At 38.9% G+C, this 17,152-nt stretch overlaps 1 protein-coding gene and 1 long non-coding RNA gene across 8 annotated transcripts in view; one reads left to right on the top strand and one right to left on the bottom strand.

Annotated features, from left to right (window-relative positions):
• The window catches only part of LOC134297886 (uncharacterized), a 414,859-nt gene that overhangs the window by 163,308 nt on the left and 234,399 nt on the right, over positions 1-17,152 (top strand). The window lies entirely within an intron of this gene.
• The window catches only part of wdr49 (WD repeat domain 49), a 191,847-nt gene that overhangs the window by 133,868 nt on the left and 40,827 nt on the right, over positions 1-17,152 (bottom strand). For all 7 annotated transcript variants that reach the window (XR_010004836.1, XR_010004835.1, XM_062976739.1 and 4 more), the window contains exons 4-7: positions 14,705-14,881; positions 13,258-13,432; positions 6,942-7,109; positions 1,503-1,651 (exon numbers count right to left, since the gene is read on the bottom strand). Coding sequence is in view for 5 of the 7 variants with exons in the window: in XM_062976739.1 (XP_062832809.1) it covers positions 1,503-1,651; positions 6,942-7,109; positions 13,258-13,432; positions 14,705-14,881 (669 nt within the window). In the remaining 2 variants the exon portion in view is untranslated. The remainder of the gene's footprint in view (positions 1-1,502; positions 1,652-6,941; positions 7,110-13,257; positions 13,433-14,704; positions 14,882-17,152) is intronic.

A 17,152-nucleotide genomic window follows, 5' to 3' on the forward strand; every position in this document is an offset into this window, starting at 1 on the left:
TACAAATTGGGGTTTTTAGAGCAGGGGTTCTCAAACCATGGAGTACTTTTTGAAGGAAAAATCTCTCATGGAGCCCCAAGAAACTTTTAGACACAGGGTTCATATATAATTTTAAAATTTGATGGATGGGCCGGACCAGTAGCAGATGGATGGAGAATGTTTGTGTGAACTAATTGAAAAGAACATGAACAAATGCCTATGCACACTGTACATATCTTGTTTGTAGTGTAAAATAAACATGGAAAGAAAGCACAATGTAATATTTAAAATGAAGAACAATTTTAACCAACATAAACTTAACAGTATTTCAGTGGAAGATCTCAAGGGCCATCCAGCCTATGCATCAACAAGAGCATAACTTTCAGATCAAGGATAGCAAAGGTGTCACTTTATTCCATTTTGTTCAGAGCTCATGTGACATACTGTCCTGAGGTCAGGGCACCGCACTTCAAAAAAAATATTAGCAATGTCAGAAATGAAAGAAGTCTTTGCCTTTGTGCTGTATGTCTTATTGTATGTTTGTAAATAAGGCATTGAATGTTTGCCTTTGTCTGCTCTATGATACAGTAATCTGCTCTGAGTCCCCCAGGGGAGAAGGGTGGAATATAAATAAAGTGTATTAATATTTATTATAAGCTAGAAATGATCCAGAAAAAGTGATCAAGATGATCAAACATCTGGAAACCTAGCTTTAATAAAATTACCTGAAAGATCTGGGAATTTTTAACTTGGAGAAGATAAAGAGATGACATGGCCACCATTTTTAAATATCTGAAGGGATATCAAGAAGATGATGGAACAAATTTGCTTTCAGCTCCTCCAGAGACAAGAACATAAACCAATGGATTCAAATCACAAGAGATTCCATCTAAATGTTATAAACATTTCTCTGTTGTAAGAGTCATTTGATAGAGAAATTGATGCATTCAGAAGCTGATTGACATTCTACATTTGGAAGTAGACTGGGTGGACATATTTCAAGAAGATTTTAACTGTATACCCAGCAGGTGATTGGACTGAATGGATCACAGAGGACCTAGAGATCCCTAGAGATAACATATTAATCAAATCTATGAATAATCAAATCTACAAAAACGAAACCTACAAATGTGGAGGGCTAAATGCAGTTCTAAAGCTCTAGCTAAGCAGGGTCAATTTTAGATAGCATTTGGATGGGAGATTGCCAACAAATACTAGGTGCTGCAAGCTATAATTCTGAGGAAGGATCTGGTAAACCACCTTTGAGTATTCATTGCCTAAGAAAACCCTACTGAATTCATTGAGGCACCATGGTCGACAGGCAACTTGAAGGCGTACACAAACCAAAAAATAAAACCTAGGGATCTTTATTTCTCAGTCCATCATCTGCTCCACTTCATAACATTTATGGCATGTAGACTTAGTCATAAATGTTAGGAAGTGAAGCAGTTAGTTTTTTTCCCTAGTTCTCTATCTAAAGGAGGACTGATGATATTTGTGTTGCAAGTTCTTCCAGTACTCACCTTATCTTTGGCAAAACTGAAGAGCAGTTTGCGTTCCAGAATGAACTGAACAGCTATCACACAGTCTGAGTGACCCTCCAGGAATCCAGTGGGTTTCGACGTGACATAAGGGTTCCAAAGGCAAACCCGGCAGTTGATTCCTGCAGTTGCTGATCAAAATCACAAAGTGCAGCCACTTTAGAAACAATCTTTCCAAATGCAAGTGATGAATGCCCCATAGTTGCTGCAACTGAAAATTGATGGATTTGATTCCAAACTCTAAATCTGATTACTTGAAGGTATCTCCTCAAAGCCCTGTTCATTTCTTTCCTTCTTTAAAAAAAAAAGTAATATATTTTACAATGCCTTGCCTTGATTTAGAATCAATGTGATTTAGAGAAGGAAATACTATCTGCACCCGGAACTTATTTTATGCAATTTTCAGATTTAATTTCCATTATCTAAGAAGGAATAAAAGCCCTGACCTCTCTCCCAGGGTTAGAAGCAGACATTCTAATAAAGTACTTGCAAGTTTCAAGAGCCTTAGCGAATAATAAGAAATATTTAATTGATCTATTCAAATGCACTTGTCTTATTTATTAAAAGCCTTTCCATCTCACCATTCAAGATATCCAAGGTGACTCACCACTTGCAAAAGTATAATAAATACCAAGCTGCACCAATGTATGTACATTCAACTAAGAATATATCTTCACTGTAGAATTAATGCCATTTGGCCCCATTGTAATTGCGATGGTTCAATGCTGTGGAATCAGGGCATTTGTAGTTTTGGTAAGATTAGAGATGGGAAAGCCTGTAAAAAAATGGAAAAATGGGGGGGGGGGCTGGAAAAACCGGGGTGGGGGACATAAAAAAAACCAAGAGGAAAATGAAAAAAAAAATCTGTTTTGTTCCAGGCCTTCCCATCTTTAGCACTCTTTGCCAGAGAAGGCAGATACAATTGTGTCAATCTCCATTAATTCTACAGTGTAGATGCACCCTAAGATGCCCCATTCTGCTCAGTGTGGGTCCTCACATTAGTATATGTATTTCAAGATGGATTATAAAAAATATATAATCAGGGGCAGGGCCATGGGTGTCATTGCCCACATCATAGTCTAGCTGTAATAAAATAACAAATTGCCCGGATGGCTTAATACAAATAGTAAATGGGCAAAATTCGTGCCCCAAGCTAACTTATCTCAGAGTTCAGTTTTCACTGTGGGCCACCTCTTATGTTCCCATCCTGTCAATGGAAGGAACAGAAAACTGGATGGGAAACACAATGTGGTGGCATAAGAAAATACATGGCTGATTGAATTGAACAATGGCCAGGAACACTCTGCATGTCATCATTTTAAGTTATATTATTGCATTAGTAGCGTGCATATTATTGTTAACATGTATATCTTAGCTTCTCATCAATGAGGTTAAGGTGACTTTTCTCCTTATTTAATCCTCAGAACAGCCCTGTGAGACAGATTAGGACAGACTAACCCAAGGTGACTCCTTGAGTCTCATAGCTCACTTAATGGAGGACTAACTAGAACCTGAATCTCCCAAGTCCAAATCCAAACACTCTTTATGCAATACTGCATATGTCATGTATCAGGAAATCAGGAGTGGGCAACTATCAGAAATTAGGTGCTGTAGTGATTCCAGGTGAACTTTGGAGGGCTGCATTTGAACTGCGTTATATGAGTCTATACCAACTGCAGTTCAATGCAGTCAGTGAAGGGGCCTTTGTTAGGATTTTCACCTGATCCCGCATGACTTTTCTTATGTGCTTCTGCATTCCTAACAAGTATAATCCTGATTTAAAATGTACTCTCCCTAATATTGCTAAAAGAACATATGTCCTGATTTTTAAAAATCTTGTATTACCATCCCTGTTGAACTGGCAAATTTCCAGAAGTAGTTTGCCTGCTGGAAAACAGCCAGCATGACATTATAGTCTCCAGGAGAATGTCTTCATCACAAACCTACCCTGGTTTAGCACTCATTCCCTTTCATCAGGGAACTGTTGATCTGTCAGAAAGCCTTGCTGTCTCTGGGCAGAACTGTTCCCTATTTTAAAAAATCTACAATTCTCCACATTTACAGCATTTAAACTAGAATGCATTGATATAATTAGAGACATATCTACTCTTCAGACTTCTTAATAGTTTTTAAAGAAGTGAAACCCCTAAAGGCATCAGATTCAGTCTGACTTGAAAGCTAAGCAAGGTCAGCTCTGGTTAATACTACAATGGGAAACTACCAATGATTACCACGTGCTGTAGGCTATATTCCAGAGGAAGAGAAATTGCTAAGTTCTTTCTCAGTATTCCTCACTTAAGGAAATGATGGGGTCACCATAAATTTGACAGGTGAATTGAAAGCTTGTACACACAGAGCCTTAACATTTATGTTTGTAGACTAGTCTTTGAAAACCTCTTGTTATACTCCTTATTTGCACTTGACATGCAGGAAACAGTAAAAGAGGCAATCCTCTGAGCATTCATGGACTGTAGAGCTAGAGATGATGGCGGTCTACACCTGCTTAAATTGGCTGAACCTTTATGACTTCGTCCCCAAAACCCTGACAGCTTCTGTTTTACAAGAGGATTTAAAAAGCTGGATTCTCACAATCCTCACAAGAGTATGATATGCTGAGCTCCTCTGGGGAACTTGTGCTGCTTATATTTATCTCAAATCAGTTTGCATTTGTCATGCAGAACTATCCTGATATATAGGACCCAAGGCAATCAGGAGTACTAAGATACAACCACCACTAGGCAAATGCCATGTTTTACAACACTCTATGATTTACTGCACATTTTCTGTATGGAATTCAGCCCAGAAAAATGATTTCCTCATTTTATCACACTTCCTTGATAACCATGGCTGTCTCATTACCAGCCAAAAGAAAGAGAGACGATACACACTTCCCTTTTATGCAGAACTTGGAAAGTTACTATTTTAAAAGTCATATGTCTCTCTTATTTATTACTATGCTTGAAGAATAATTTGTTGCCAGTAGTCATGAAAACACTGAGAAAGTATCTGGTGTTATGTTGTGCACTGTTTTTCATTACTTGTTTTTCTTTTTTTTTAAATGATAAGCAATGTTGGAACGCTACTGTTCAAAGGGCACGAGATACATTGCTCATTACTCTGAGTACCCAAAAAGGTCATTGTTCCTTGCTATTTTCCAAACCATGAAGCAAATCCTATGTTACCACTGCTGCTACCTCTATTTGTGACTATCTTAATTCTGAGTTAACCACTCCTGGATTCCCCATTCCACAATGACACTGGACTTTATCGCACTGGACATTTCCCACAGCAGTAGCTCTGTCTCCAACAGTGGCTACTGGCTACATACTAGAAAGAGCCCCTTGCTATTGCATGTCGCTCTGTTCACACAACTGCACTGATTCACCAGTCCATTATCCTGTACTAGTACTTCTCCACAATCTTGTAAGACAATGATGATGGCAATGGCCATGCTTCAATTCCAGTTTGTAACCTTCGTGTGATGAAGTCCACAGATATATTGTAGCAGATCTCATAGCTATTACATGTTCTGCACACAGAAGTTCTGAGCATATACACAAAAACAATCATTCAGTCTCTCTTCTTTCCTATTAAACTTGCATCCAACAATTGCTCTAAATCTCATCCCTGATATGACTTCAATAATGGAGAGAAACAACCCCTGTCTAAAATCTGTGTCACTGCCGATATCAACCCAGATAATCCAAATGTACACCAAGCACCAATCTTTGGAGCAACCACCTTGTCAGCATTGCCCTCTCCTTACCTCACCTGACTCATTGGCAGGCTCTTCGGAAAAACAAAAGGAGGCAAAAAAAGGGCTATTTTTAATATAGATAGATTGATATAGTTATAGCTAATCAGAATCTTTGGTGCAGCCCATGTTTGTCGCTTCCTTCTGTCTATTAGGAGCCCCAGTGGCAAAGTGTGTTAAAGCACTGAGCTTGCAGACTGAAAGGTCCCAGGTTCAAATCCCGGGAGCGGAGTGAGCGCCCGCTGTTGCTCCAGCTTCTGCCAACCTAGCAGTTTGAAAACATGCCAATGTGAGTAGATCAATAGGTACCGCTCCAGCGGGAAGGTAACGCGCTCCATGCAGTCATGGCAGCCATATGATCTTGGAGGTGTCTACGGACAACGCCAGCTCTTTGGCTTACAAATGGAGATGAGCACCAACCCCCAGAGTCGGACATGACTGGACTTAACATCAGGGGAAACCTTTACCTTACCTCTGTCTATTATTCTCTCACTCTTACTTCTTTCACATTGTTAATTATGCACTAGCTATACAATACCACACAAGGAAGGCTCATGCAATTGAGTCTGAACACACTCAGCAAGAAGTAACTGTCAAAAAACAGTAGTGCTGTTCCTTATAGCCAAAAAGATAAAATCGTTTAAGCTCATGAATGCTAAAAGTAACCTGTTTTCTAAGTAAAGAATTGTGTGCCATTTGCCTCTTCTTACTGTTGTAAAATGCTTGCGATTAGTACTCCTAATACATTGCACAATTATAATTTTATTCCTTTCCTCCGAGACTGAACATTGAAGAGCCACGATGGCCTCTGTCCACTGGATATGCTTTTATTTTGTAATGTTGAGTTGTAGAGTTTGATAATTAATTTGTTTTGATTGTTATATATTTTATTTTGTTGTATTTTATTGTAGACTTTTGGGCCTGGTCCCCATGTGAGCCACCTCGAGTCACCTCAGGGAGATGGAGCAGGATAAAAAAATTAAGTTATTGTTGTTGTTGTTCTTGTTGTTAAAAGAATGGCACAAAACCTAGAAAATACTACACAAAATGCAACTTAAATGCAATTTAAAGATACATTTTGCAAGTGTAAGCAAGAAAATATGACTCATGCCAAGATAAAACTAATTAATGACATTCTTCTCACAATATTTTTGAAATGCACAATTGCTGTGTTTACATTCCCGCCCAAAGTAATTCATTATGGATAACTTCATTATTTCTAATGTTTTCCTTCCAAGTTCTACAACAAGGGAAAATCAACCTGTTCCCTACTTTGAATGAGTCTCCCTTGTCCTTGTGTATAGTCTACAAAAATGTGCACCTACAGAAAAAGCTATTACAATTGAAGAGCCACATTTAATTATCATGGTTTCCTCCAATGAATCCTGTCCAATGTACATTGATTCATATTCTCTTTGAGATTCCCAAGCCACTTCACACATTGTCATAGACTCTTGAGATGAGAAAAGGCTAGGCCAGCTTGATTTGCAGTATATAATCTTTTTACCTGAATTATACAATTACATCAGCTTACTTCCACTTCAACTATTATGGTGCCATTCTAAAAGATCTTGAGAACTGCCATTTAGAAAGGTAGAACCACTTCTAGACTTTTGATTAATCTATTAAAATTTACAATAAAAGATAAAAATTAAAGTGTTACATACCTATCAAGTTGAGTCTGGGATGGAAATCAAAAGCATTCACTCCTTGGGTTATGTGGAAAGTTGTCATTGTAAGACGGTGACTTAATTTTTCTCTCCAAGCTAGCACCAAAGTGTTTGTGCTACTGGTTGAAATAGAAATAAATACATCTAAGGAGGAGCTGTATGCAACTGAAACAGAAAGGAGATGATAAACTAATTAAATTAATCACCAAATCAATTCTGTTAGCTAGAACTGAATCAATTATGATAGATAAATTTCTATTCTGGGATGAAAACTGGATGACTCAAGTAAATTTTTCAAACTCTAATTGCGTATGTGTGTGAAAGAGGAGGGGGGGATACCAGCAGATGAGTTTATCAGAAACTTGCTTTACAATTAGTGAATGAGAAAATTTGGAACTTCACCATATCTTTAGACAACTCAAAATCCGAATATTAAAATCATCTGCATTGTAACTCTAACTATGCAATGCTTTGAAGATGGCGATTTGCAAAACAAGGTTTCATCAACCTCTGGTCTGATTATGGGTAGCAAGAGAATATGGAACAGCAGCTCCGCAATACAGCTTGTGATGAAATTATGCAACTTCTGAGCCACATTTAAGGTGATTGCACAATATTTGTGCACGTTGATGAGCAATTATGCACTCTTCGAGTCAGAAGCATTTTCCTTGAGCAATCTAATTTGAAGATTTCTAGAGGGGCCGAGGATGTACCAGAGGGAGATAAAGCTTGAGGGAGTGACCTCCACTGAACTCGGAGGAAGTAGATGCTCACAGAACTGCCCAAAACTGTTTTCCTACCTTTTAAAATGGTGTGTTCCCCCTCCCTAATTCCATCTACAGAAGACAGCTAGACTATTGGCTGAATTATCCCTTCCACGCAGGATGCCTGTATAGCAACTGAGGGCAATATAGTAGTCTAATAGTAACACATGTATTTTTGGAAATACATTCCCTAAGATCTGCTAGCTGAGGTGATTACCGTACCATGCCAAACAGCAGGGCCTGTCCTTGATTATGCATAATAATAGACCTCTGTTGTCAAAGTAACTTTGGAGAAGGTTGTCATTATCCCAGATCCATATTTTGTCATTATTCATTCTATCCTCCTTCACAATGTCCTAATTTGCTATTGTGAAAGGGAGGTGATGTTGAAACCTGGGCTCCAATCTCTGGTAAATACTATCAAGCTGTGAGGTTTTTGGTACATTTTTTGGAGCAGCTCCAGTAGCATATCTTCCATTTGAGAGCCAGACTAGCTAGGTAGTGAGAATTTTATCACCTGAAGGCTTACTATCTTGTGATGGCTTGGCCATAAAAATGATGTTATGGAGTAGTTGTGGTTTTTATAAAATGAAGGGACTACTTGTATGAATGAAAACAGATCCACAGGATATTTTGTGCATTTCTGTATCCTGCTCCGTTAAACAATCATCACCCACAAATCTAGCATAACTAAAGTTAATAGACACATTGTTTCTCTAGAACACATACACATAAATGTGCACACATGAATGCTAGCATCACACAGTGCATACATTTCACATGCTGTTTCTACCAGGGATCAATAAGTACTGCCTTTAGAAGTGTAAAATAGTGTGAAATGACTGTTCAAAGAATAGCTAGTGATCCCTTGTATTGGAATTGGTGTGTTAATAATAATGGGGACAATGCTGGTTTACTAATTCAGACAAATGCAGGAACAATGCAAAGTCTACCAATGTTGCAATTTTGGAATCCTGGAATTAGGTTTTTTGCAACTGTACAATTAGGTACTACAAATATTACTTTCAAAAAGAGTATTTCATGCACAGAGAAAGAGAAATTGCTGAACAAAATTTTCCCCCAACTTTATTATCTTCCATTGGGAGCACATTTTCCTACTTCTTATTTTCCCAAGCATTCATTTTTGGAGGAAGCCATAGTCAAGTTCAGCTTTCAGAAAAATGTGTGCATATTTTGGGTGTGACTATTCATACAATACACAAGTAAATGCATTCTTTGAGCACACCTTAATTGGTGATCTGGAACTAGTTTCACTGAAAGGAGTTCAGAAATACAAAGCTGTTATTCTTCAGCAAACCCATGATGATGTTTAATAGCAAGCATAATTACTACACAAAATGTAACTGGCTGGAAAATTGGTTTGTTATATGTTCTCATAATCTTTACTTGACATTTCATTTGGAAAGACATAAAGGGTTTTTCTTTTCTTTTTTAAGTGTGCATGTACACATGTGCACACATACACACACACATACACTACTTCAGAGTCCTGTTTCAGGGAGGAGGAGATGGTGGCACTAGACCAGTGGTTCCTAACCTACCTAATGCCGTGACCCCTTAATATGGTTCCTCATGTTGTGGTGACCCCAACCATAAAATTATTTTTGTTGCTTCTTCATAACTGTAATTTTGCTACTGGTATGAATTGCAATGTAAATATCTGATATGCAAGTTGTATATCACTAGACCAAATTTTGCACAAATACCCAATACGCCCAAATTTGAATACTAGTGGGGTGGAAGGGGGGAGTTGATTTTGTCATTTGAAAGTTGTAGTTGCTGGGATTCACATACAATCAAAGAGCATTTTGAACCCCACCAACGATGGAATTGAACCAATCTTGGCACACAGAACTCCCATGACCAGCAGAAAATACTGGAAGGGTTTGGTGGGCATTGATCTTGGATTTTGGAGTTCTAGTTCACCTATATCCAGAGAGCACTATGGACTCTAAAAAGATGGATGCAGACCAATCTTGGCATGAATACTCAAAATGTGAACAATGTTGGTGGGAAAATAGACCTTGACATTTGGGAGTTGTCGTTGCTGGGATTTATACTTCACCTACAATCAAAGAGCATTCTGAATCCCACTAATGATAGAATTGGACCAAACTTCCTAAACAGAACCCCCATGACAGGTGGAGAGATCTTCAGCCTTCTCTGCCAAAGGGGTTCCTAAGACCATCAGAAATATGTGTTTTCTGATGGTCTTTAGTGACCTCTCTCACACACCCCTTATGACCCCCTAGGGGACCCGACCCCCAGGTTGAGAAATGCTGGTGTAGACAGTGGACTGGTTCAGATTACAGCCACTCAAGCTGTCCACACTAACCCTGAAATGTTGCTCCAGAGTTTCACCAAAATTTTGGAGAATTCTTAAGTTCTTATAATGCAGGGCAAAACCAGGTTGACTGGATTTTCCCCCATGATATGAACTAAAATTCCCTGAATATCATCTGGATGTCCAGGAGTGACTTCTCATCAAACATGGGGTTTGGGGTCAGTGTAAACAAGGAATCTCTAGGTCCTGAAGTATGACTTCTGCCAGAAGATGACCACAGAAATGTCTGAAGGCTGCATTTAAACTCTAGGTCCTCCAGTGTGACTATACAGTCAGTTTTCATCTAAAGTTGACCATAGAGTAGTGTTGGAGAAACTAGGGATTCCTAAAGAGAATGTATTAATCAAATCTGTGAATAATAACATCCATAAATGATAAACTTGCAGTTGTGGAGAGCCAACTGTATGGTAGAAAATAAGTCAGAAAGGGATGCCATGATAAGATGTTTTTCACTTCCCATCCATTGATTAAAGCAGCCTGGCTCCAACCTTACTTTTACCAGTTCAAAAGTATCTAAATGGCTAACTGATGAGATAAATGGCTAACTGATGAGATAAAGTCCACCTTGCTTGCTCTTGTATAATTAAGACATACATGAATGATGTCTTTCATAGGATGGATGTAGGGCATTATAAATTCCTGATACACACAAACTGCTATTAAAGGTTTTAGAACAAGAGTCTGCTAAAAAAATGGCTGGCAACTTAACCACTTCAATAATCTTCTTCTTTGCCATTAAACTGTAAGGATATTAAAAAGTTCTGTTTTTAAGAAATTGCTTCATTTAAAAACAAGCCCTCTTTAGTTTCTTTCATCTCCATAATCCTCACTCCTTTAGAATCTTTCTTTCATCTTCATAATGGTTGGATTTGTAGAATCTACCCACAAGGTACTTTTTGAATCTTTATTTCCTTTCAGTACACCTATCTTCTGTACATCTCTGACACCCCCACATTAGTTTCTCTCACTTATTTAATGGCCTTTCAAGAGGCATAATTGTTCATCAGTTTCTACCTGAGTAATCTTTTTAAAATAAAGCACTTGACAATATGTGTAAGATCAAAATACAAAGATTATATGCCTTAGACTAAAGAGAGAAATAACAACACTATTTTATGATTTAAAGGGGTCTGAATGTGTAAGTCTATTGGGAAGGAAGGAAGGAAGGAAGGAAGGAAGGAAGGAAGGAAGGAAGGAAGGAAGGAAGGAAGGAAGGAAGGAAGGAAGGACCGATTGGTTATTCCCAATTAATGTAGATCCACTGAATTGGTTGCTTAATGGTGAGTCAATAAAAAATATATCTCATGGGTTTATTCTGCTCAGAACTAATAAATTACAGGTCAAATAATGTTTGGTTGTGGCAAATATATATTTTATTTGGCATAAATCTTTACAGACTGCTGCTCACTTCATCCAATATAGATAATCCTTTTTACATTGATTTCCATTGGTTCTGAATTTCACCATCTGATTGATTGATTGATTGACTGACTGATAATCCCAAAGGCTTGGCTTCAGAAATGAGAACCCTCTTATTTTTTTCCCCCAAAATGTATCTGAAGTGTTGTATATGATTGTGTATGTTGGCCTTTTTCTCATAAAATGACAAATGTTTTATCATGTCTAGATTCATATTTAGTCTTTGGGTTCCAACAATTGCAGGCATCAGAGTAAAATTACTTCATGTGTGATTACGTGGGTTGTCATTTGGCCAATAATCAAACCACTGGAGCCCTTGGTGGCACAGTGGGTTAAACCCTTGTGCTCACAGGACTGACGATTTGAAGGTTGGGTTGCTGAACTGAAGGTTGCCTTTTCGAATCCAACCTGGGGAGAGCGCGGATGAGCTCCCTCTATCAGCGCCAGCTCCATGTGGGGACATGAGAGAAGCCTCCCACAAGGATGGTAAAAACATCAAAACATCTGGGCATCCCCTAGGCAATGTCCTTCCAGACAGCCAATTCTCTCACACCAGAAGCGACTTGCAGTTTCACAAGTCGCTCCTAACACGAAAAAAAATCAGACCACTACATCACACTGGTTGAAGGGAGACATAATAGGAAACATTTCATCTAACCTCCTTGCTTCTACGCTGAAGGTGGATGCTGAGCAGATTGGAGGCTGAACTCTAATCCAACATTAACCCTGAATACATCCGATCTTACCTCATTTTTGGAGCCATGGTCAGTGACTGGATAGGAGACTAGCATGTCTTACCAGGTACATCAAGGTAGAACAAGGAAAGAATCTTGGAGAGTAATTGCCAGTCAGAGCTGACAGTACTGGGATATAGTATTACTGCTGGCAGCCTTCTGTTTTCTATCACACCTCAGATAGCAAGCTCATTTAGGGATTCCAGCAGTGGTATAGTTGAATTAGGTCTTACAGGGTCAAAGCTCCTGTGCATTTTGATAAGGAGGCATCATCTCCTTTCCTTTGCTCCTTCTCATTTCTCTTGCAATTCACAATATATCTGGCAAGGAAGTGGATTTTCCAAGCCAATGAAAAGTTATAGTTACAGAATCATAAAAACATAGTTGGAAAAGAGCCACAAGGGCCATCCAGTTCAACCTCCTTCCATGCAGGAATACGCAAAATGACAGCAATCCCCACAGATGGTCATCCAGCCTCTGTTTAAAAACCTTAAAGGACTCTATTGTGCATGACCCACCCTTGCTAAAATCTCAAGTATTTTGAAGAGAGACTTGATCTTGTGTGAACAAGGTTGCTTTTCCAATGACTTGCTAAAAACTTCTAGAATTCTTTTATAAAGATTTGCAGTGATTTGCATTTGCAGGACTCTTCTTGGGAATGGTGCTAAAGGGACTGTCATGATGAGGACTCACATTTCAAAATTTACCACAAAAACTGCTTTGTGTCTATTTTAAGAGAGGAAAAAGTGGCATATAAATAAATACAATACAAATAACACCTTTGCTCTCCTACTGCTTGGGGTTCGAGAGGAATAACCAAGGAATACTATTTCTGTCCCACAAAATGTTCTGCCTGAAGTAGTTACTCTCAGTCTAATATTAATATTGACTAGATGGATTTTATTCCCAAGTAAATATACTTAGGACTTGGAGCTGGAGGAGTTGGGTTCACCATATTGTTTTTTCTCCTAAAACCAACATTTATGCAAAACCTGAAAGAGACCTTCTTGTATTTGTTCTTTAGTACCAACCTTGTCTGACCCATTCTTTGTCATGGAAGTTGTGCCTTAATGTACAGCAACATTTGTGATATCCAGATGCAAGTTCCTTCCAATTAATAGTCATCATCACATTTTCATCTTCAGAGGAACTGGAAGGTCGCTCAAACAATGAAATCTGGGCTGTGTTGAAGGCAATTGCTTGAACCTAGGAGGGATAGAAATATGCTTTCTTTTTAAAAAAAGTTAAACTATTCTCAACATTTCAAAGCAATCCATTACTGAAGGAGATAACCTGGATATCACACAAAGCCTCTGCTTTGTTATAAATTCATGACTTGCAGGAATTTAAATTTCATGGCCACAGCTGGGGCTATTTTTTCTTAATGAGACTGCAGGGATTTGCTTAGAAGAGGACAAAGGAAATAACTTAAAATATGTACAGCTTGGAAACACATATAGCATGACTCAAGAAAGGGGGAGGGTGACCCAATCTAAAGGCAAATGAAGGGAACAAAGCCCTGGACAGATTAGCAGCAATTCTATTAGTATGAATATGAGGAATGAGAAACAATTGAGATGAACTGACTTGCAGCAAAACAGAAGGGGAATGCCTGGAAAATACATAGAATCAAAGAACTGGGAAAGCATTTCAAATGTCAGCTAGACAAATCTACTGCCAATGAAAGAAATTCACTGCCACAGTATTTTAACACATGACTCACTAAAAACTAGAGCGGGGGTTCTTAAACATTCAGGATGGAGCTTTAGATTTAAAACAAATACTGGCTACTTTTGGCATAGACAAGATAACTCAAATCTGGACAGAAAACAAAGGTTTTTTTTGCTGTTGATTGCTAATCATAGCCATTGGGAGGAACAATGACTTGGATGCCTGAATTGGCTAACTTCCGAATAGGTCTGAATTGAATCACCAAATCTGGATTCAAACCAAATGTTGCAATCAATGCACATCTCTGTTTAAAAGCATTAAAGGGGAAGATGACCTAAAGTAATCTGTTCCACTGTTGAACAACTTGCACCATCAGAAAGTTCTCCACATTTACTCAAAATGTTTTTTAATTGTAATTTGAGCCTATTGGTTTAAGTCCTACACTCCAGAGTAACAGAAAACAGGTTTGGCCTTTCATTTATGACTGTAGGAGCTACAGTGGTACAATGGGCTAAATCCTTGTGCTGGCTGAACTGAAGGTTGGGTTGCTGACCTGAAAGTTGCTAGTTCAAATCGGCGAGATGGGATGAGCTCCCTCCTGTCAGCTCTAGCTTGTGGGGACATGAGAGAAGCCTCCTAGCAAACACATCCAGGCATCCCCTGGGCAACTTCACTGTAGACAGCCAATTCTCTCACACCAGAAGTGACATGCAGTATGTTCTCAAGTCTCTTCTGACACTATTAAAATATCTATGATAGCCCTTCCAATATTTGGTGAGGGCTGCCTCAAAATTTGACTTTACTCGCCTGTCCACAGACATCCCCCATGGTCAGAATGGCATCATTTCCATCATGGTGGTTGTACCAGTAGTCCATACATATCACAGTTCCTTTGAGTCCTTGAAGCTTATAGTGACGTGAGAATCCTTGTTTGGAATTCAGCTCAGCAAAATAAATCTCCTTGCTTGTGAATGCAACTGCTACCTATGTAGGGAAGTGGCAAAAGGGAAGGAATGTTTAGTAGGAGGGAAAATAATGTTGTATATAGAGTGACCAAAATGTCAATTAATTTCTTAAGAGGTCTATGTTTTATCACATCTTGCCATTGAGCCTCCATGTTGTGACATCAAATGATTACTGTGAGCCTCATTCAGTCAGTTGCCTTCCAAATGAATTAGGCCAGTGATTCTCAATCTTTGGTCCACCAAGTGTTTTGGACTCCAGCTCCCAGAAATCCCAACCAATTTGCTAGCTATTAGGAATTGTGGGATCTGAAGTCCAAAACACCTGGGGGACCAAAAGTTAAGGACCACTATTTTAGGCTATAATGCTGGGGTTTTTTTTTAACCGAATGACAGAAACTTTATTTATCCATATCTGATTCTCATTAGTTTTGAGCCGCTTCGAGTCTCCTTGTGGAGAGAAAAAGTGGGATGTATATGTTTAATAATGACAACAGCAACAATAACAATAACAATAACACATTTTGGGCAAGCAAGCCTACTATCTGAGATATAGGCTGTTATATTAATGTATTCCATTGCTCTAAGCCTTCACTTCATGTCTCCCAAGAGTGGGCAGTTGTGCATCTCCAGCTGATATTGCAACATCCATGAGCCCTGGACAGCAGAGTCAGCAGTAGGGATGTGCAAAGCTTTGGAGCATCAGAGAGTCAGATGATTCGCGAATTACAAATTTGAAAGGACCCCTCTGAAGCATTTACAAATTGAAACACAAGCCTCTTGAGGGAAGAGAAGGGCAGCGGCATGCTTTTTTTCCCTGTCAGTCAATCAGAAGAAGAAAGAAAAATCATGCAGTTTTCTGCAAAGCTGGTTTACTCTCCTCAGTATCTCTGTGTCTTTGTTTTTGTGGTGTTTGCAGGAGAGAGATAAAGACGTGTTCTTTGGTGGTGCATTCTGTTTATGTGTTTCTTAAAACTTAAAATTATAGTAACTTTTTGAGAATTCTAATTTTTTTATTCAGTGTAAAAAATCTAAGTGGTAGTTTTATTTACTTGCCTCATCTTATTCCTTTATCTTTCCTATTAACAGAACCGTAATCTAAGCATGTCTTCACTGTTGTTCACTCCTTGTTACATTTCCCTCCCGAACTCTTTCCCTAAAGAAATGTAAATCACTGTAAGCTCTTTATAATGGAGGACTTGTATTTTGACAAGTGCAGGTAATGTGCTTTTTAAAGTGCTACATTTCATTGTATTTTGAAACAGATTTTATGTCTTTATTGGTCTTACAGTTTATAACTTTCCCTGGATCTCAATCTGTAGACAGAAGCAGGCAAGAATTACACTGTGCTTCCAATGCAAAACGAAATAAAATAGAGATCTTTGGTGCAATAAAATAGAATAATAGGTATATTTTAAAGCACTGGTCAAAGATTAACACTGCAATTTCATCAGCTCTCCCATTAATGTAAGATTGCATTCAGTGGCCATTAACCTGAGAAGAAGGCTGCTAGGTGGTTAACAAAGGAGCTAGCTGATGTCATATAAGAAAGAAAGTGAACAAGGTGTTCTCAAACTGTCAGAATTCATAGGTGTCCATGATCTGATAAACATAAAGTAGTGGGCTGGGTACATTATTCATCTTTTCCCCCGGCCTGATAGTATTTTCTAGTGCATGGTTTCTGAATCACTGGTATCAGAGGCTTAAGGAAAGAGTCTCCACAGTTTTCTGGTAGAATTTTTTTTTCATGCAGAAATTCCTTGATTCAGTTCCCAGCCTCTTGAGGTGAGGAAGGGAAAGAATTCTGTCAGAAACTCTGGAGAGCCTCAGCCAATTACAGTTGACAATATTGGACTGGATGGATCTATGGTTTGATTCAGTGTAAGGTAGCTTATGTTCCTTGGTGGTGGTCCCTCACCTTTGAAATACCCTCCCCCAAAGAGATAAGACAAGCCTCATCACTATCCTCCTTCAGCAGGGACCTGAAAACATTGTGGTTCCAGCAGGTCTTTGAAAATGATTAGCCCAGACCTCACCCTGGCCACCAGTTAGGGCCCTACTTGCACTTTACCCACTTCCCCGGCACATGATACCTCGTTGCACTTTTATAGCTGCTCAGTAGGCCTTGAGATTAAGTAAACCAGGCCCTATCCTGGCCATCAGCTTGCACTTTACCCACTCCCCATCTCTATGTTACTTCGTTGCACTAGCCCTGGCCCAGACTCTCATACTTGTCTAGGCCCACCCTAGAATCCTGACCATTGGTAGCTGAATTTCACCCAATAGAGTAGTA

Source organism: Anolis carolinensis, chromosome 3, assembly GCF_035594765.1.
Source record: "Anolis carolinensis isolate JA03-04 chromosome 3, rAnoCar3.1.pri, whole genome shotgun sequence".
Classification (NCBI taxonomy): Eukaryota; Metazoa; Chordata; class Lepidosauria; order Squamata; family Dactyloidae; genus Anolis; species Anolis carolinensis.